Here is a 21,558-nt window from a genome sequence, read left to right as displayed (position 1 = left end):
TAAGCGCACGACAAAATCTCGTCGCGCAATACCTTGTGAGACGAATCGCGCGACGGGTTCTTGTCGTCGCACCAAATTTACGACACAAAAAGCATCCGTCGCAGTGCTTGCGCAAAATCATGTGAGCCGCATTGCGCGACGAAACCTTTCGTCGCGCAGAAGTTTACGACACTAACACCTTTAAATCGTCGCGCATAATTTTCACCAACGCAAGTTTTTTGTCGCGCATATTGTTGTGAGCCCAATGTCTTCATCGTCCGTAAATAGTTTGCGCGACGACTAGAAAAATTTTGTCGCGAAAAGTCTATCTTCACGATCTTTGCGCGACGATTTTTTTTGTTGCTCTGATGTTTGCGCAATGAAATGGTACTTTGCACGACGAAAGTTCGTGCGTCGCGCAAAGTAAAAAATGTAGTAGTGTGTGATGAGATGAGACATCATACTTGGGATCAGATGAGATCGAAGATGGTTGCACATCAAGCCGTTGTCACCGTCAAGAGAGAGATATAAAAGAGCTGGAGCGTCTCTGTTTCAGAAAAAATCTCAAATGAGATGAGGGATTAGCGATTAGGGGTGAGATGGATAGATAATAGGGTAGGGATAGAACCACCATAAAAGCTTTTCTACTTCTTTTACTTTTAAAAAATATATATATATATATTTTATTTTTTTTACGAAGGGATGAAGGATTTGATTTCGTATTGTGGTTTTAAAGAAAGGGTGATTTTTTATTGTTGGGTTTGGATGTGAGGGGTTGCTAATTGTGGGATATTAATTAGATGAGGCTCAAGTTGCAGCAGTTGGTTGCTTCATCCCTTCCTAACTCCTGTTGTGATCATGCGAGGATGGTGGGTCCTTCAATAGAAGGAATGGATCATGAAGATGGGGAAGAGAAAAACAATTTTTTTGGGGTCAAAGAGACGCTGCATTAAAGCCCCCAAAAGCTGGGAAGGAATAACAATGGAAAAACTCACTTCTAACCGAACTGGGAAATTATTAAAATTATTTCAACTCCATGCATGCGGCCGCCAAGTCCATTTCTTTCAATGTCATAAAACTACATACTTCCAGCACCACAATAATGCCACAAGATGAGGATCTAAGCAGGTCAGATCATTCACTCGGAGCTCCGAGATTTTACACTTCTCCTTAAGATCTACCACATAGCATGCATTCTTGCGCTTCATTGGATCCACATACACTCTCCTCTCCACTGTACGTAATGTGAAGATATCCATCTTCATCCTTGTTTTCCTCATAGATTGCGGACATCAAGGCGTCTGTAACCATTGGATCAATGAACTATTACAACCACAACTAAAATGAGTAAAACAAAGATGATCGAGTTGCAACTCACCAATGGGAGGTTTAGTGTTCTTGAAAAACATAAATATAGGCTTTATTACACCGACGACGAACTGTGTGCTGCGCTTGACTCTATACCGAATATAATTAAAAAAATCTCCAAGAGGCATATTATCAGGGATAAGGAATCTGCAGTCAGAAAAAACAGGATAGGCAATACAACTGTGTGAGTGAGAACCCCCTTCATTTAAGACAAGTTATGAACACAAATGAATTTGATGTTTTCCTTTCTGTATGTAAATCTAATATAGCGGCATGCAATAGGAAATTACTTGGTAGGAAGCCTTCGCTACTTAGGTAACCAACTCATCCAAACAATAGGGTTTAGGGTTTAGGGCCATTCCCTAACCACTCCTACAACTTCACCTCATGCAGTGAAACGTCGTTCCCCAAACAATATTTTTATTTATTTATTATTTTGCAAAAGTGCAACTCTGAATGAACGATTCACTTCACATGAGTCACGACAAGATCCTATCTGTGTGCTATAGATTGCATGTACAAACTAAAACGCACAACTAACAATGAAAACATAACAAGTATTGGGGCTTTCAACAATATTCTTTCTTATTCTATCTCCTCGTCCCTTTTTTCGTGTGCCCAATTTCGGAACATATATCAAAAGTATAAATGAAAAGGAAACAATCCTATTCTATTGTAGATATACAAATCAACATAACTAAAGCAAAAGGGAATTCGAAACTAACTTCTTCCAGACCATGTCAGGAATGTCACTCCTTGCATCTTTCTCCAAAATCACCTGCATGAAAGGTCAAATTAAAACATACTGCATAGGAAGTAAACGTAGTTGATGCAGTGAAATTCTTACTGGTATATAATTTGGACGCATCTCCCTCAAATAATCACCATCTAAAGAAGTAAGGAGGCCTTTGTACCTATTCATAGAATCCCTCAACCCATATTAAAAGCATAAATGAAAAAAATAGCAATCCTATTACATTAGAATCAAGATAAGTAAAGCACAAGTGAATCGGCAACCAACCTTTTCTTTCCAGGGTTCCTCAAAGCCTTTCCACAATCACATGCATGGAGGAGACTCAAATTAGCACATAGAGCATCAATTGAATGCATAGGACATGAGCATATTTGATTCAGTGAATTTCTTACCTTCTCGGCGACACTCCTCCAATTGTCTAAAAGAGAAATGGGCCTTGACCAATTTCTGACCATAAATCAAAAGCACAAATGAAAAGGAAACAATCACGTTCCATTATTGCAATACCAATCAAGATTTTAAAGCACGAGGAAATTGGAAACTAACATTTTTTCTTCAATGTCAGGACTGTCAAACGTTATGGCATGTGGACGACTAGGAACTAAACATATCTGATTCTGTGAAGTTCTTACTGGTGTTGGATTCGTTTCTGCTTGCGTCATTCCTTACTCCAAAAACATCAGTAGAAAAGAGATGAGACAGATAACTTAGACAAAACCAAATCACCAATTTCCAAAATAAATCACAACACTGCATCTATGAAATTTAAGCTAATCGTTACAGATCTATACAGATCATATAATTAATCCCTACAAAAGAAGGAAAAACTCCGACAAAAAAGAAGGAAATACATACCCTGAGGATATGTGTTCTTGTATGAGCACTCATCCAAGGTGAAACACACGCTGCCACTGTTCTCTGCCAATTTTCAAACAAGGAAACATCAAAACCGCATACGAAATTTTGTTACCGAGAGTAGGTCTATAGTACATGCATTTAAATCCTCTCAATTTGTATCTCTGTTTTGGTCAGCGTGTTCCAACCAACTCTTTACGCGTCCAATTCACACAACTATTCCTTTTTTCTTTTTTTTTCCCTCTCTTGGTTTTTTGTTTTTCTTTTATTACTGACACAAGCAATATTAAGCGGAAGCGAAATAAAATGCCTGACCTCAGCAAAGATACTCGTTTAGCGCACAAATTTCAAATTTTTGGTTGTATTTAATATGGATTTTAAAAGGGGTTCGGGTTATACATACTCGCCTTCCATATCGAGTCTCATGAAACTTTAGACTTTTTTTTCCGTGAATTTTATGGTTATCACTATTCATAAAGCAAATCATAATTGTTCTTTGTTTACAGAAAAGTAAATCTTAAAGTTCCTACCACCAAAATCACACATAATAGCGTACCCAGCATCAAAGGATTTCTGCTTCTGTATGAAATCCAAAGGGTATGACACAATTTAAAGTACAAAGTCTTTTCGTGTAACTTTGATAAATGCGTGTAGTTGAAACCATGCATGCATAAAAGTTTCAATCCAGCAATTAGGTCCCCTACCACACCTACCAATCCAAGCTAGTAATAATACATAGGCATGATTCATGAAAGGCTCATATTTGTATGTTACCCCGTATTCTTTTTCCACTGTACGTAATGTGAAGAAATCCATCTTCATCCTTATTTTCCTCATCGATTGCCGACATCAAGGCACCTGTAACATTGGATCGATGAATTATACAACCACAAATTTGGGAAAACGGTATTATTATGCCTTAAAACTAAAACGATCTGCAACTCACCAGTGGGAGGTTTAGTGTTCTTGAAACAGACAAATATAGGCTTCTTTCTGCTGACCTTGATATTGTACCGAATAAAATTAACAAATTCTCTAATGGGCATGTCACCACAGACAAGGTATCTGCAGAAAGAAAAAGAGGATACGCAATAAAACTATATGAGAACCCCTTCATTTAAGACAAGCTACCAACATCAATGAAATTCGAATTTTCCATTGCAGTAATAAGTACGTTTTCCTGTCTGTCTGCAAATCCTATAAACTAATATGGAGTATAAGATTACTTGGTTGGAATATTTTTCTACTTAGGAAACCAATTCATGCAAACCATCATAATCAGCATCATTCCTAAACACTCCTAGAACTTCACCAAATGTTCTGAAACGTTTTTCCCCCTACAATAATGCAAGTTTAAAAGAATGATACACACAACTAAATCCTCTTGGTGTGCATATAGATTGCATGTACACATTAAAATGCATACCTCACACAACAAGAACATAACAAGCTATGAACACAAACGAACTTGGTGTTCTCCGTTCTATGTAGTAATAAGCAGGTTTTCCTTTCTGCATGTAATTCTTTTGTAGTGATATGGAAAATGAAAATTACTCGGTAGAAAGCCTTCGCTACTTAGTTAATCAATTCATTCAAACCATAACCAAGAATACCATTCCCTTAGAATGGGCCCCTTGATAGAGCTTTTCAAAATAAGGCTAAAGAACAATGCTAAAGTTGCAAGGATGTTTTATACAGGTGGATTGTCCTTCTATCTTGCAAGGAATCCACATTATCGAAACTCTTATCTTTGTGCTTCTGCGCTTCCAGGTTATGTTCCGCTAGGTTACAATGCACAAAGAATTACTTTTTTGCAAGAAGAGAATAACCACATTGAGTGGTGTTTACAATCAAGGGTACATGGAGCACTAAATGTGTGTAATGATGGATGAACAGATTCGTAAAGAAAACCACTTATTAACATTATGGCAACTTGTGAGAGCAGACCTATGTTCTTGAAGGGAATTAATTGTGACGGAGAGTACGAGGACAAACATTGTATTGCCAACTTTCTTATCTACTCCATTAAGGAAATTGGTTATCAAAATGTGGTTCAAGTAATCACTGACAATGCACCAGTTTGTAGAGCTACTGGATTACTTGTCGAGGCTAGATATCCCAATATCTTTTGAACATAATGTGCGGTTCACACTCTTCATCTTGCTTTGAAGAGCATATGTTCACCAAAACAAAATGATGATTGGTATGATAAATGTAGTTGGATTTTAGACACTACTGTTGATGTTGGGTTCATAAATTTTTTTATTGTGAACCATAATATGAGATTAGCTATGTATAAGGACCACTGCAAATTGAAGATGCTTTCCATTGCTGAAACAAGGTTTGCCTCTACACTTTTGATGATTAGAAGATTTAAGGAAGTAAAGGAATGTCTAGAACAAATGGTGATTAGTCCAAATTGGTCTTTATATAAAGAGGATGATGTTGGCAAAGCAAAAGCAGTGAAGGAAAATATATTGGATGAATACTTTTGGGATGAAATTGATTATATACTTTCCTTCACAGCTTCTATATATGATATGATTAGGATGGCTGACACGGATAAACCTTCTCTTTATTTGGTTTATTAGTGGTGGGATACCATAATGGAGAAGGTGAAGGCAACTATCGATAGGAAAGAGCAAGGTTTAAAATATCAGCTGATACATTGATATATTGGTATTTTCAATTGTTGACACCGATAATGGTGGGGGGGTAAGGCCATATCTTCCCTTGTATTGACGATATATCCCCGATAAATGTGATATCCTCGATGCTTCCTGATACCCATAACATAACCCAAAAAAAATTAGAAGTTTTGAAGGCAATTGAAGCAAATTGAAACCCAAAAATAGCTAATCTTCGCTCAGAACCCTATAATTTATTAATATGAAGAATCTATGCACAGTCTATTACCCCACATACCTCCAATCCATCTGAAGAGGACATGGCGATCTGTTTTGGATCTATGAGCATAGGAACTATACCTAGTACTAATTCAAATGAATCTTATAATGGCTATGGTTATGTCATGTATGTCTGATTATAGTGGAACTAGTTATGGAGCTCAAGATGATGAAATAGATTATGGACAGTAGGGAGCTTAAGAAAGAACTATGTGCACCATGTTCAAACATGGCTTACAAACTGCTCGGGTTACATGACTTGGTATGACTATTGTATGAATCTAGATGGTTGTTCCTCATTGTTTGAACCTCATAGGAGTTCTTCATTTATGTAGATGGACAGTTATGTAAATTGTAATCCAATGTTTAAACAAACTATGGATTTATGCATGGTTTATTCATTCTAATCGAACATTTTATTTTCAAACTTTTCATTAATGCGCATTACATACCACTTATATTTCATCATATATATATATATATCTCTTATTATTAGTAAATTTTGAGTTTTATTTGTTCAATACATTCATTGATAATGGACATAACATCTATGAAAGTTTTACACCAAAATTATGTATTTCAATGCCTATATCTGTCATTTTTGTTGATTTTTTCCCGATACCTAATACGATAACGATATATCCCCCCAAGTATCCCTAAATTGGAAGCTCAATATTATTTGCATGGCCGATTTTTTAATCCTTGAGAAAGAGCACGAGCAACTGCATGAACAAAGCGACTTTTTTGATGTGGTGTATCACATACTTTTCATACTATGATAATTTTATAAAATAATATCACACTTTACTCTTAGGTTTTATAGTCCATAATGGCTGCAAAAGGATCCTAACCGTGTTGCTCCACACCAAGATGCCAATATTACAAGGGAAAGAAAAAAGTGTCTTGAGAAATACTTTTCAGATGACCGGGCTAGAAGAGATATCAATGTGGAGTATGCCTCTTTTTCAATGTGCTTAGATGACTTTGGAACTATTGATGCTATGAATGATAGGTTTCCCATGGAACCAACGGTGGGTGGTGGATTGTTTATGGAGCTTCAACACCAACTCTCCAATCCATAGCTTTGAAGCTACTTGGACAACCTTGTTCCTCCTCATGTTGTGAAAGAAATTAAAGTACATATAGTTTCATTCACACTTTAAGAAGAAACAAGTTAACACCCTAAAGAGCTGAAGACTTGGTATTTGTGCATAATAATCTTCGTCTTTTATCAAGGAAGAGCCCAAGATACAAAGAATGTGTTACTCAAATGTGGAATTTTGGAGGAGATGTATTTGATAGCTTGGGTGAAGAAGGTGTTGAGATGCTTGAAATTGCTAACCTTTGTCTAGATGAACCATTATTGGAGGTTACTTTATTTACCAGGGAAGACATTACAAATAATGTAGTTGATTGAAACTTCTTATTTTTTAATTTTCTAGAGTTTAAATTTGAATTTGATTGATGAATTTGAATTTTTATGTTAATTAAAATATGTTTTAAATTATATTTATTATTATTATTATATCTTTAATATAAATTTTTAATTGCCGTATGCATGACGTATTGTATCCTAGTTTTCGGAGATTTGCAATATCCCCGTGTTGTGTCGTATGGTATCGCCGTATCCGTATCCGTGCTTCTTAGGTTTCCACATTATGTTCAAAGTTGTTCGATGTCAATCTAACTAGTTCAAGTTTATCCTGGAAAATAATTTTCAACATATTTTATAATAAAATCAAAAGTTACCATGCTCGGGAATTAATGGAATGACAAGTTGATCACTCACCCATTTATTAATCGTATCTTAACGAGTTGATCCAAATTTGACTCATATTTTTTATTGTGCGGTTTTCGTGTCATTTATCAGGTTGTGTCCAGGGGCGAAGCCATTAAAGGGACAGTGTGGTCCCAGTCCCCCTGACCTTTTTTATTATTTATATGCAATATATATATGGTAAAAAATAATACTTATGTGTATTAATATATTTTATAATACCATTAATATTTCAACCGTCTCATTTTCATGTCTACTTCTTTTCTTAAATTTACTATATCTATTATTATTATTGTTTGTACCATATCGACCACCCACTCACGTCGTGACACGTGGAGCGCCTCAAGCGAGGACCGCTCAATAGGCCATACCAAATGTTCTCTCGGCACTCGTCCGATTCAGGTCGATAGCGCAGCATCACTACCTCCGTCAACCTTGGTATTGTCTCACCGAAGCGACCAACCATCACATCAATCCGATTCGGCAGTTACCTCGAATTCCTGCGAGCTGTCGAATCACGTGTTGACCTCCGAAGACACTCTCACGAGTCCCACATCGAAACTAAGTGCTAAGAGCATCACAAATGCTCTCTATAAATAGAGCCTCTTGGCCCAGCCAAGTGGTAAGACTTTCTGACTTGATTAGTGCTTCCATTGTCAATAGAATCGCTCTTAGTCATAACTTTGGCATCAGAGTACCTTCGGCAGGTACCACACCGGTATCCCCTCCTAAATTTGGATCCAGCCCCCTCGGACCTTGGACATCACGGAAGAAGGTCACTCCGGTCCTCGACCATCGCATATTGTAAGTTAGCCTAAACTCTTATCATGTTCAGATTTAGCGTGAACAATTATAATATTTTTGTAACACAAATCCTTAAAATCAAAGACTTTTCCACCACAAAAACGCCACCATGATGCGCTTCAAACGCCACGTGCGACATGCGATGAAGAGAATCGCCTCACGCGGCAATTTTTTCCGTTATTTCTCTCGACTACCACCTGTAACGACGGCGACTCCGCCAAAATTTGTTTTCAATGCTCTCCAGCGGCGTCGAGAGTCGTCACCGTCATCGTCATCAGATGGAGGTGGGAATGGCTGATACCCTCACGACGAGAATCAATTGAATCGAGGCGTTTGTCAATGGATGCGAACTTATCCTCAAGAAGACGCTGAATTGTTTCCAAAATGACTTGGTTCTTGGAATTAGAGGCTTCCAGCGCAGCAATACAAGCGTCCATTGTTAACGCACTAGTATGAACACGAGCACGGGTCATATACTAAAGGAACAGCTTAAAGGATCAATGACCTGATACCAATGATAAGACTCTACCTTTCAACCTTAGATATTAACCAAGAACATAGAGAACCCAAAGAATGTTTCTGTATATTTCTCAACCATCCGTACAATGGCTCCCCAAATTGGTAATAAAGCCACTATAAAGGATACAACAGTAATTGTAACAGATTCCCCAACTAACACTTGACACGTGGCTAACTAACTATCCAGAACAGTTTTATTAGGCTCCAACTCCTAATTCCTATCAGGTTTTGCCCCTTATGTTGTGTTTTGCTGGAAAATGACAATGGAAGCATGGGCAACTGAAATATTTGATCAATTATTTTGCTTCTTAAACTCTTTCCTGTGGATTGATTGCTTAAGAAATTGCTATAACTTATGACTTCCATGTTTTTTTTATGAATTATTTACATTTGTCCATGAAAGTGATGTGGTATTATTTTTCCAAAACAAAAAGTAATGTGGTATTGAATCATGACTTCTAAATACTTTGTTATAAAAATAGAAAAAGGCGTTTAAAGAATTTTAAATAAATTATTTGAATTTGACATGAAGACAATTCAACGAAATAATCATATGCAACAAATTATTTGAAATTCATTTATTTTCTTCCATATTCAAAACAAACATATGCAACGATGTAATTATTTCATAGTATCCATGGATGTTCTAGTTGATCCAATCTAATAAACTTGAGTGACGGATCCATTCAAATATGTAAAACTGGTTTTAAACTCCTTTAGCCTTAGCCTTAGCCTTCTTCCCCCCTCTCATGTGAGGGTTTAGGGCTTAGTTTCAATTGCACATGGCTAACAATAAGAGTGCCAAAATCTCTACATTTTAAGAAAATATGAGCCATGATCCATGACAATATGCAAATTTTATGCAGAAGACCGAATTTTCATAATTAAAGTTGAGAATTAATTTGACATTCTTCTCTTTTTCTTTTTTTTCTTTTTTTTGCCAAAGTTAGGAAGGGGAGGAGGGAAACACACACAAGGGTACCATGAGGACTTGAACTCAGGATCACTAAACACCATTCTCATTCGTCTGTCAGCTAAAAAGTTTATGACAAAGGAAGCCATGAGATCATGAATATCAGCCTTACCATTATTATTTTTTACTGAATTAATCACCTAGTAAGCCATCTCCATATAGCTGATGATTACACATGAATTATGAAAACTTGAAATTAAGCATACACAATCATCTGACAATTATTTTGGACATTTCAGGGCACTATAGACCTTTGAAATGAAGCAGTAGTAGTCACATTTTAGAAGTGCCATGTTGTATCATCTTTTCCTTCATATCCTTTGTACCACGTCTGATGCACTCGAATCCAAGTGAAACCATCTGAAACATCAGAACCCTGAAACCGAATAATATGATCTTAGAAAATGTTAAAGCACAACTGTTGGACACTAACCAATTACAATCTCCTAGCTCACCTTTGAACTTATAACAGCAGTTGTCTTTGTTGCATGACGCTCCTCACCTACAATGATGATTAGAGTCAAAAGAGAAGCAGAAATTTGCAAGTACATGGAGTTAACCTAGCTGTTCATGATACGTCTAAATATATACAACGTTCTACTACAATGTCTATGGTCATCAAGTCAAATAATTATGATTATGATGTTAGTCCAGAAAAAAAGATGCAATGCTTCTCTCTGCTGAAGTTTTCAAATGCAGGACATGAATAAGTTATAGCATGCAGCTTATTCCAGGGAGCTGTCTCTCATAGATATTGATTTTCTTAAATACAGCATGAAAAAGTATAAACATGTTGGATTGCACAGAGAGAGAGAGAGAGAGAGAGAGAGAGAGAGTCCAACCAGATAATTCCCACTTATCGAACTTCACTAGCCATGTATCTGAACCAACTTGTGTAGCTAACACCCCATCTACCCAAACCCGAAATTGTTTTCCCTGTTTGTCTCCATAGCTGCTTCTCAGACCATTTATGCACTCTGGAAGAGATTGCTCAACTCCAGAAGGATGGACAAATGTACCAGATGGACACTGACCCAAAGAAAACATAACTAAAGGTTAGTTACTGATGAGACGAACACAATTAAGGTGATTCAGATGCAAAAGGGGACCCCATGATGTGAAATAAAAGTACAAAATATCCAAGGTCTGTTTAATTCTACAAAAGTACACAGAAAGAAGTTAACTCAATCAAAGGATTTAATCCAGAATTAAACAATAATGTTTTGACAGCCATTTTTAGTCAATAGGAATCAAATGTATTACCCTGTCTCTAAACAATTTCACAGGTTCTTTAGTAACTTCAGGGAATGATTTCGCTTTGTAAAGATGTTATAGAGTGGACACTGCAATACACATTCAAGTAAATTGAGCAAGTTCACACTGACATGCAGATAAAACACTATATGCATTGTCCAAACATACGACTATTAATTTCATTTTTTCCAGTTCACAATCTTCATGTATGTTGGCGTCTTACAAAACAAGCTACCACATGCCAATAGTTATAATCATGTCGCATGCATGCTCAATAGATCCTAAAAACTTCATATCGTACAAACTCAACTCCCTTGCTATATCCGATCACAGTAAGACTAAGTTTTATTTGTATAGAAAATGAGTGTTACAATCTGGGCGGGAGTCGTAGATTTAATATGTAGTTGGAAAAAGTAACTGAAAACAAAGGGAAAATAGATATGACTTCTAAGTTGATGCCGTTCTATGCCATCGACAAAATGAGAAGTGACTACTTTTTCTTTCCCGCCTAAAAATTTACTAGAGAAACCACCCCACAATATGTAATTGCATTAACTACAAATTACCAGAAACAAATTTAGACGTATTTCCAAAAGATGTTGAAATCTGACATGGAAAGGATAATAGTTCTTCTGACAGTGTAAAACTATACAAGGTGTAATATCATAAAACTCAGTATTCAGAAGAAAGGAAGATAATAAACATACACAATCGGCTTTCAGACTTGCCAAATAGACCGCTGAATTCTCAACTTCTGCACGTCTCCATTTCTCATAGAATAAGAAAAATTTCACTACTTCGTGACCAGGATTCGGATTTTCCAGCTTATAGTCAGAAAAATCAGCAATATCTCTTGGGGGCAAATTTGGACCTAGTTTAAAGTGCCCAATGGCTTGTATGATTCCAGCAGCACATCTCTCTGTTGCATGAATTATCCTTGTGTTACCCTTAGCATTTTCAGCATGCCAATGCAACAATTCTTCTTGGGCATTGCTAACCTGCATGATCAGCAATAACAAAAACAATGCCAATTAAGGAGGAAAACCTCATTTCACATTGAGAAAATAGGGTTTAAATATGAAGAGAAACAAGGTGAAATACAAACCATGACACCATATACTTCTGGAATGCTAAAAAGCTCAGCATCATTTCCAGAGTCACCACAAACAAGAGTGTTGACAGGTGGACTTCCCTCAGTCTTAAATTTCTTAAGCAGATATGCAAGAGCTTGTCCTTTGCCAGCACCTTGTGGTAATATATCCAAATCCATTCCTCCACTATAGATTATCTTAACATCCAACTGACCAAAGATGAAGCAAAAACTTAAGTTCAATATCAAAAACAACAATACCCTATGATATTCTGAAAGCAATGACTTTTCTTTAGGCAAAGTTTACACAATTCTCAACGCATTCTGCAGTATATATGAAAACCACTGTCTAAGAGTTATATCTTACCCCACGCTTTTCATAAACCTCTGAAAGAGCCTTTGTTACTGCCTGAGCCTTGTCTTTCTCAACATAAAAGCTAACCTTGTGTGGCCGTTGCTCTGTTTCTGCCTGCAGTCCTCATAAAGTTCAAGACTTGAGAAATTTCAAAAACTAGTTTCTTTATTTACATATCACTTGAGTTTATTTGCATCACACAACCAGAGACACTAATCAATTGCCATAGCCTATAAAATGTACCTGAAGTTTAAGTTCAGAAAATTTGCTGGCTTCCTCCTTTGACTACATTCCTATCCCATTTTTTATTCAGAACCTCAACCCAGCCATTATCAGGAACCATTGAGTTACCATATGTTATCTCAGTTCCCACAGACATTATTGTTATATCTGGAGTTAACATGGGTTTGTCTTTCCTCAATTCTTTGTAAAGTGTTGGTGACCTACCAGTTGAAAAAACTAGCAGAGAATCGTGACGGTAATTTGCTTCCCACAACGAGTTGAATCTGAGCAGAGAAAGGTTCTCAGTGTCATGATGATCAACCTGCAACAAAAGCATTTCTCCACTAAAATCACTGCAGAAATGGAATGAATGAAATGACACCCCAATGACACAATCAGTAAGAGAACCTACCATTGTGTGATCAAGATCTGAAACTATCATTAGACGGGCAGGAGCTTTTAGCCGATCCATGATTATCCTAATTCCAACGCAAACCTGCACTGAATTTATAAATATTCAAATTAAAATTGCAAACATCTGTAAAACACCTGTGATGACAGTTTTCTATTAAGATGATCCTGAATCAAATCCAAAACTTTTAATTAAAACGAAAAAAGTACGGATTTTGTATTAAATTCTTTAGCCAACATATATGAAGATTGTCAAAAAAAAAAATTTAATTGGGAAAGTTCAATCCGAGTCTTTACGCATTCTGAGGTCTCATGTCCCAAAAAAAACACTCAAATTTCCGAGCTTGATTTCAGTTTCTAGGCTATTTTCCCAGAAACTAAACAGTTACACAGAAATTGAAGCTAAACATAATGAATCAACAACGATGCGATAAACAATTAACAGGAATTTCAGAAATGACCTGGAAACTTGAGAGCGAAACTTGGATTTGAAGTGATTGGAAAATGAAGGTTGAGATTAGGTTTCTGAGGAATTGGAGGAACGAGAGAGAGTGATGAAGTGAGTGATTGGAAGGTATACATAAAACGAGCGAAGCGATAATGGGAAGCGAATTGGATCCAAATTCGTTGGCGCTTCTTTTGTGGGCTGTGAGACAACAAAACAGAGGTTATAGATTTGGGAACGTTATGGACACGTGTCAACTTACGGGGGTAGGGTGGACATGTGTTGTGTGTGTGGGGTCCATTTTGGACGGTGATGATGGGGTTGGGTAAGACGTGGACGGTCGTGATGGCCGAGGGAGGGGAGAGCCCGGAGGTTACCCGACTGTGGGACCCGCTATGACATGATGGTTTCCCGTTGATTCGGTAGGCCTGCGCGCATACACGCGAAGAAAGGAACCCCAAAAAGGCCAAAATAGAATTAGTTCTTTTGTTTCTTCTTATATTATTTGAAGGGTTTGCAATTGATGAAGTAAATAATTTTAGGATAGAAAGTATCATATTCTTATCATATTCCCCACCCATATACTCTCATCTATTTTTAAAAGATAGTTTCTCATGCAATGTAAGAGGTTGCTAGGGTACATAATCTTCTTTCAATTTGTAGGAGGGTTTGAAAGATTATTTTAGCTCAAATAGTCTAAAAACGTTCATTTTGGTATGAGGTTTCGAGTTTGGTTCTTCCTTCTTTCAACATTACTTCTAAGTAGATACATAGCGAATTAGGTTTAAACTTTTATTAGGCTTGGTTACATATGTGTTTGTTAGGGCATATTTGTTGGGTCATTTAGTGGAGAGTGATTCAAGCCTTTGTGTACTCTCGGCACCGTTTTTATTTGTATTTTCTGACTTAAATTGTTTTACTTTTTACTTAATTTTAAGAATAATTAAAAGTGTTTTTAAGGCCTAAACACATATAAAGAGGCCCCATGCAGTTATAACATAAGAAGAATCCAACAATTCATTAACCCACATGTCACAATTAAATATCAAAATGCCAAATTAATTCGTTAATCAAATCAAATGAAAAGAGTTTAAGAAAATTTTAACCAATTTAGTTGGTTTTTGGTTTTCCATCTTGAGTGTGCTAAACAATGATATTATAAGATGAAATTGTATTTTAGTAATTATTGTAATGATTTGTGTGAGTATTTAAAAAAATAAAAATACATAAATGTAATGATAAATGTGAGTATTTAATTATTGTAATGATTTGATATGAAAAAAAATTGGTTAAAACAAGTACTTAATTTTATTTTATTTTTTACTTTAAAAATAGAGCCTTGGAAATATTTGTTGGTGTGTTCTTAAAGAAATAATGACTCACCACTACCCAAAATAAAATTAAAAAAAAAAAGAAAAAAAAGATATAGTGACTCACCCACCAAATTCCAAATTTCTAACGGCCAAGTTCCAACAAAACGCAAAATAAACTCGACCAACCCACTTCTTAACCAAAAAACAAAACCTCTTGTCCCATCTTCTTGAGGAATCCTGAAGTGGAATCACAACTTACTCACAATTGAATTATACTTAACAAAACCAGAAAAAAAAAAAAGTTATAGCAATAGCTCCATCACCTTCTCTCCCACCAAAGCTTTTGCTACCAAATCAAAAATGTCCTTGCCCCACTCACTTTCCATGCCTGAGCTTGGATTTACTTCTTCCCCTGCTTCCATGCACATTTCTCAGTTTCCCAGTCACCACCACTGCAGCACCCAATTGGGTACTTCAAGACCCAGAATTCAAGAGCACAGGTTTCAGCTTATTCTTAGCCAGCATGGCTCTCAGGGCAATGGTCATAATCTCTGTGAATTGAAATTGGGGTCTCAGAATTCTCAGCTCCTTGGTCATGGATATAGTGTGCAGTTGGGTACAATCAGACCCAGAAGCCAAAAACATAGAAAACTCTCTTTTGGGCATGGTAGAACCTCATTTCTCAGTGATTACAAGCTCAGTGGATTGAATTTAGGGTTTTATAAGACCAGAGACCTGGACACTCTGAGACCCAAAGTTCCCAAAAGCAAATTGATTCAAGGGTGTCATTTGGGAGGTTCAAATTTCAGTAAATGCAGACATGGTAGTGTGCAATTAGGGTTGTCTGAGGTGAATTCCAGGAATTTGAACTTTGTGATGAGGTCAAGTTCAACATTGAGTGTAGATAAAGTGGTGGAGAGAGAGGGAGGTGGTGGTAAGAGCTACTATGACGCCATTGTTATAGGGTCAGGAATTGGAGGGTTGGTTGCAGCTACCCAGTTGGCTGTGAAGGGTGCCAGGGTTTTAGTGTTGAGAAGTATGTGATTCCTGGTGGGAGCTCTGGGTATTATGAGAGAGATGGTTACACTTTTGATGTTGGATCTTCTGTGATGTTCGGTTTCAGCGATAAGGTAAGTTTTAGTTAAAGTTTTGATTTTTCTTTACGTATACTGCGCTTTAGTTGTTAGCTATATGAGTTGAGTTGAAAATGGTTGAATAGAACTTGATTATTCCACAAGTTAAGACTAGTCTATTAAAGCTGAAATGCTTAGCTCTGCTAATAATTGAGGGCACCTTTAATAACCATTCGTTTTTAGGTTTTAGTTTTCTTTTCTTTTATGTTAGAGATAGAGATAGAGGGGAAATGCATGGGAGCAATGAGATATGAAGAAGGGTGGATGAAGGATAATGGGAGGGATGTGGAATGGTACTCAAAATGAGAACTAAAAACCAAAAACTGAAGCAAATTTATGAAAGTTTTGTGACTGTAGAATATGCATTGTTATTATAGGTGGCTCTTTCTTGAGTTATTGAAAGTTATTTTTCACTATGATTTTGACTTTCTGTTATAGTTGTTTAATGTGTGTGGTGGAAGTTTGAATCATGAAGAGCATTGTATCCTACAAATATGATGTTGAGATTGGTGATCCGGAGTGTAATAGACTCATGGAAACTCATTGGAGGTTGGAAGTTTGAATCATGAGGAGCATTGTATCCTGATAGAAACTTGTAAGCATGAGAATGTAATAGCAGACATTCTTCGTTGCACTATTTCACATAGACATGCTACAGTTACTAAACAAGTGACATATAAAGCTTAAAGATCATCGACTCTGGGGGGAAAAGGAGAGATTTGTCCAAGGGCAGAGGCATGTCTGAATGGGCAAAGTAGTCAATCGTCTGAGACCATTTAAATTTACAGCAAGTTCGGTGTGCAAATATGTAAAATCTCATGCATTTTGTATATTTTGATATAATTCGAGATTTTCCTTTTTGGTAATGACATTGGGTTCTAATTTTCTAATTCATGATTTATATCTTGTTGGCGTTTTGTGCTGGATAAAGAACTCTTTTTTGCCTGAAAGTGCCGAATATGTCATGTTTCAGTGCAGCCTGCATTTTTTCAGTCTTGATATTTTCACATAAAATGTGGTCACTGAATTGGTAATCTTCTTTGACTCTTTACTGCACAAATATGGGCAGGGCAATCTAAATTTGATAACCCAAGCATTGGCAGCAGTGGGTTGTGAGATGCAGGTGATACCTGATCCGACTACTGTCCATTATCATCTCCCCAATAATCTTTCTGTCCTAGTGCACAGAGAATACAGTGAATTTATCACAGAACTTACTGGTAAATTTCCCCATGAAAAGGAAGGGATTCTCAAATTCTATGGTGAATGTTGGAAGGTCTGTTCTTTTTCATTTTTCTTTAATTCATCTTTTCTTTTGCAAGTTGACTGGGAGTTCCTTTGGGGTTTTGCCAGTACTTGTAATTCAAAACTTACATTAATAGATTGTGTACAAATGGATAGATTTTCAATGCCTTGAACTCATTGGAACTGAAGTCACTTGAGGAGCCAATCTACCTTTTTGGACAGTTCTTTCAGAAGCCTTTTGAATGCTTGACACTTGGTAAGCATTAGTATTTCTGTTTTTTTTTTTTTTTTTTTTTTTTAAAAAAAATAACTGCAATGAATCTTCAATCCTTAATTCGAGCCATCATGCAAGATTTAATTTAGTCTTTGGTTGGTTTTTCCAGCTTTAGCCAGGATATTTTGGGCAATAATATACTAATGAATCTTTGATGTCCATAGGATTAAATCATTGGTTAAAATAGTTGAAACAGGGAAAAGATGCATCCCTAATTGACCTGATGGTTGTAGTTATATAATGAGATCTATTGATGTTCAAAAGACATTTTACCACCAATTACAATGCTTTTTCTCCACGAAATGGGGATGTAGAACAATTGATTGCAGCACTGTTGTCATTGATACAGTTGACAATATTGACACCTTCAAAATTTTGAGATATCAGTCCCCAATAGAATCTGGTGCAGTTACTGGAATAGATTAAAAAATGATAATGTTAGTCTTCTTGGATATCTTTATTTAATTTGTATCAATAGTCTTCTTGAATTTGGATTATTCATGGTGACGATTAATGCACTTTTGGTCCCGGCCATAATATGTTATCTGTGTTCCCAAATGCTTACATGATGTGTTATCTATTGCAGCCTACTATTTGCCTCAAAATGCTGGGGACATAGCTCGTAAATACATTCAGGATCCCCAGCTGTTGTCTTTCATAGATGCGGAGGTGGGGTGAAGTTGTTTCATCCTATTGAAGTTCTTATTTATGATTTTATATATTTATTCCTTTGCAACTTTGTTGGTCCACAAATGGTCTTCCCCTCCATCTCATAAAGATATTTTACGTTTATATCTACAGTGTTTTATTGTGAGTACAGTCAAGGCTTTACAGACACCAATGATCAATGCAAGCATGGTAAGCTTTTCAAATAGCTTTTTGGGCCCTATCTTGTGTATTTTTCTCTTGTTTCCTCATTCATGTTTTCAACAGGTTATGTGTGACAGGCATTATGGTGGGATTAACTACCCTGTTGGTGGTGTTGGCGGAATTGCAAAGTCCTTAGCAAAAGGTCTAGTAGACCAGGGCAGTGAGATACTTTACAAGGCCAATGTTACTAGCATCATAGTTGATCAGGGCAGAGCTGTGAGTTCAAATTTAATCTTGGATATGTGATGCAAAGATATCTACTCTTTGTCTTGCTGTAGTCATTGTATTTGTCAAAAGATGATTTTATTTTAGTCGGCATGTAGGTTGGAGTAAGGCTTTCAGATGGGAGGGAATTCTTTGCCAAAACCATAATATCAAATGCTACTAGATGGAATACCTTTGGTTAGTGTGGCCAGGAGTTCGAGAATTTATTGGACTGACTTTGGGATGATCAATATTTGCTGCTGATTGTTGTGCTGTTATATTTACTTATTTCAATCGAAATCTAATTACCTTCAACTTTATTTTAGGAACACTGCTAAAAGGAGACGATGTTCCAAAAGAAGAGGAAAATTTTCAGAAAGTTTATGTTAAGGCCCCATCTTTTCTTTCCATTCACATGGGGGTGAAAGCTGAAGTTCTGCCACCAGATACGGATTGCCACCATTTTGTGCTTGAGGTGCTTTGTTTTTCTTTTTCAGTACCATCATTTGCATGGAAACTTTTTGGGGCGTTGAAATTGGAATATTCTCACTCATCTGTTCGTCATTGTCTTCCATCTTGTTTTCAGGATGATTGGACAAGGTTAGAAGAGCCTTATGGAAGTATCTTTTTAAGCATTCCAACTGTCCTTGACCCATCGTTGGCTCCAGAAGGACGCCACATACTTCACATATTTACAACCTCTTCCATAGAGGACTGGGAGGTAACTATCTGTTATCAAAGTTAAAATGAATAGTTGACATTGATTATTCCCCCCACTCTCTTCCTAACCCCTCCTAGTACATATCTATGAAATTTGAATAACTAGTGAGGTGGCGGTTTCTATATAGGGACTCTCTCGAAAGGACTACGAAGCAAAGAAAGAGATTGTAGCAGATGAAATCATTGGCAGATTAGAGGATAAACTATTTCCAGGGCTAAAATCATCCATCGTTTTTAAGGAGGTAATACCATACCCTCTCACGACTAATCTATACTGAAGCATTTGAGATATATGAAATAGTGTTAAGATTGCAATCTTGTGACATTGAAAGGAGAGAAACGGAGAGAGAAAGATGAGATGAAATTAGGAAAAGTTTTGAATCTTGTACAAAATATAAATAATAACAAAGGCTTATGATTCCATTCTCTCTCAAGTTGGTGAAAATAGATTACGCCCCTTGTTGTGGGAGGCAGCAAACCATCATAAATCTTATGTTCACAACCTATGAACAAAAAAATTTAAATAATGGAAGTGGATTCAATTGTTATTGAGGTTTTAACGAGTTAAAATTCCTTTGTGAGAGTGATGGTATCTTAACAAATGTCCAACAGTCATGGAAGGCATTTGATGGTCTTATTTAGGAATTGTTATTTATTTCTCTCTGCTCTCTCTATTTTGGAGGAAGTGGAATGAAAGGTATAATCTGGGTGAATGGGTTTAATGAGCTGATGATTTGCCCCCTTCTATGGGTGAATACTTTGGTATTCCACAAATTTTAGTTTACAGTATTTGATATGTCCATTAAAAGTTTCTCCAATCATGGCAGGTGGGAACACCAAAGACACACAGGCGGTACCTGGCTCGTGACAAGGGTACTTATGGACCAATACCACGTAGAACTCCTAAGGGCTTATTGGGAATGCCATTCAATACAACAGTAAGTTCAATTATAATATCAATGGATGTTTCAATATTTATCGACTTTAAGCATACTGAAGAAGGGGAGCTATGCAATGATGAATAATGCAGGCCATAGAGGGTCTTTACTGTGTTGGTGATAGCTGCTTTCCGGGACAAGGAGTTATAGCTGTATCCTTCTCAGGAGTAATGTGTGCTCATCGAGTAGCTGCTGATATAGGTATTCTAGAGGCTTAATTCAATGTGAAATCATAGGGGTTGGCTATTTAGACCCCTTATTTGCTCAATTTAAATTTTTATAAGTTTACCCTTGAAGAGAAATTAAAATAATTCCCTCTCCCTTTCCCACCCCTTTCCTCACCACCTCACCCTTTCCCTCTCCTTCCCTTCAAGCATGGAACAAAGGTGCGCCATGGGCAGCTCCTCTTTCTGAACCATGAGGCATCATGGCACCTCCTCTCTAGTTAAAGGCTGCCAAGTTTGGTCCTAATGGGCAGTGTTTAATTTTCAGTAAAGAAAATGAAAGAGTAAATAAGTTAAAGATGTGGAATAAAAATATTGATAAAGGATAATGGGATTGAAGAGCTAATAAAGGGTGTTGAAATAGAGCCATCCATAACTGACCTTAACGTTGAGAACTCTTTTGAGCTTTTTTGTTGACTTATTTATTTCTTTTCCTTATTTTTTATTTCTTTCACAGGGCTTGAGAAGAAGTCCCCAGTATTGGATGCTGCCCTCCTTCGACTTCTTGGATGGTTAAGGACATTAGCATGAGATTTCATACAGGAAAATATGAAAAGCAACTTGACAATTTGGCTGGAGAAGCATTATCTTCCTAATTACATAGCACGGTAGCAGTGATAGACGGCAGGTTGGAGTACGTTGATAGACACCGAGTAGGTACTTACGGCTCTAGCCATTTTATCAAATTTGGCTCAGTTGAATTGCCTTCTGTAGTTTTTATTTCATAGGATAAAGTTTATACATGAGCTCTAGAGAAATGTACAGTGGTCTCCATGCTGTATAAAGTACAACCTTTTCCTGCTAAGTCTGTTAGCTGATTGTTTTATTTTCTTTCTCAAGAAATGCATATGTATAAGTGGCAACTCCATAAACTGATTTTCATTAAATCAATCTATAGAAATTTTGCCTTCATTTTGGACCCTTG

General features: G+C 36.7%; 3 protein-coding genes and 1 pseudogene across 4 annotated transcripts; 2 read left to right on the top strand and 2 right to left on the bottom strand.

The window, feature by feature from the left end:
- Positions 1–977: 977 nt before the first annotated feature.
- Positions 978–4,131, bottom strand: LOC103339653 (uncharacterized). Of its 2 annotated transcripts, XM_089042665.1 has the most exons (10): positions 3,903–4,131; positions 3,731–3,814; positions 2,957–3,019; positions 2,648–2,765; positions 2,494–2,548; positions 2,369–2,394; positions 2,195–2,261; positions 2,073–2,125; positions 1,358–1,494; positions 978–1,280 (listed from the first exon to the last, which is right to left on the bottom strand). In XM_089042665.1, the coding sequence occupies exons 1-10, from the start codon at positions 4,000–4,002 to the stop codon at positions 1,150–1,152; spliced, it is 834 nt and encodes a 277-aa protein (XP_088898791.1). In that variant the 5' UTR covers positions 4,003–4,131; the 3' UTR covers positions 978–1,149. The 2 variants fall into 2 exon arrangements, with proteins under 2 accessions (XP_088898791.1, XP_088898790.1); XM_089042664.1 differs by having other exon boundaries at positions 2,369–2,548.
- Positions 4,132–4,492: 361 nt separating this feature from the next.
- Positions 4,493–7,279, top strand: LOC148914718 (uncharacterized; annotated as a pseudogene).
- Positions 7,280–10,028: 2,749 nt separating this feature from the next.
- Positions 10,029–13,815, bottom strand: LOC103339575 (putative sucrose-phosphatase 2). The gene is given in 10 exon segments (XM_016796466.2): positions 10,029–10,311; positions 10,391–10,437; positions 10,778–10,964; positions 11,897–12,187; positions 12,295–12,489; positions 12,647–12,748; positions 12,878–12,916; positions 12,918–13,178; positions 13,269–13,357; positions 13,729–13,815. Coding segments are annotated over 9 exon segments (1,278 nt in total). The 5' UTR covers positions 13,329–13,357; positions 13,729–13,815; the 3' UTR covers positions 10,029–10,215.
- Positions 13,816–15,248: 1,433 nt separating this feature from the next.
- On the top strand, positions 15,249–21,545 carry LOC103339574 (prolycopene isomerase, chloroplastic). The gene is given in 14 exon segments (XM_008242896.2): positions 15,249–16,052; positions 16,055–16,155; positions 17,228–17,434; positions 17,560–17,659; positions 18,264–18,346; positions 18,479–18,535; positions 18,611–18,763; positions 18,871–18,949; positions 19,078–19,226; positions 19,338–19,472; positions 19,600–19,713; positions 20,299–20,409; positions 20,502–20,610; positions 21,091–21,545. Coding segments are annotated over 14 exon segments (2,139 nt in total). The 5' UTR covers positions 15,249–15,385; the 3' UTR covers positions 21,165–21,545.
- The last annotated feature ends 13 nt before the right edge of the window (positions 21,546–21,558 follow it).

Source organism: Prunus mume, linkage group LG8 (genome assembly GCF_029339155.1).
Source record: "Prunus mume cultivar Tortuosa linkage group LG8, ASM2933915v1, whole genome shotgun sequence".
Taxonomy (NCBI): domain Eukaryota; kingdom Viridiplantae; phylum Streptophyta; class Magnoliopsida; order Rosales; family Rosaceae; genus Prunus; species Prunus mume.
This window is presented reverse-complemented; position numbering and strand designations above follow the sequence as displayed.

Coding starts and splice junctions, on each gene's coding strand:
- LOC103339653 (XM_089042664.1), bottom strand. CDS start 4,002: ATGCCCATTAGAGAATTTGTTAATTTTATTCGGTACAATATCAAGGTC. Junction 2,549..2,647: donor CCTGACATTGAAGAAAAAAT/GTTAGTTTCCAA, acceptor ATTTATGGTCAG/AAATTGGTCAAGGCCCATTT. Junction 1,281..1,357: donor GAACACTAAACCTCCCATTG/GTGAGTTGCAAC, acceptor CAATGGTTACAG/ACGCCTTGATGTCCGCAATC.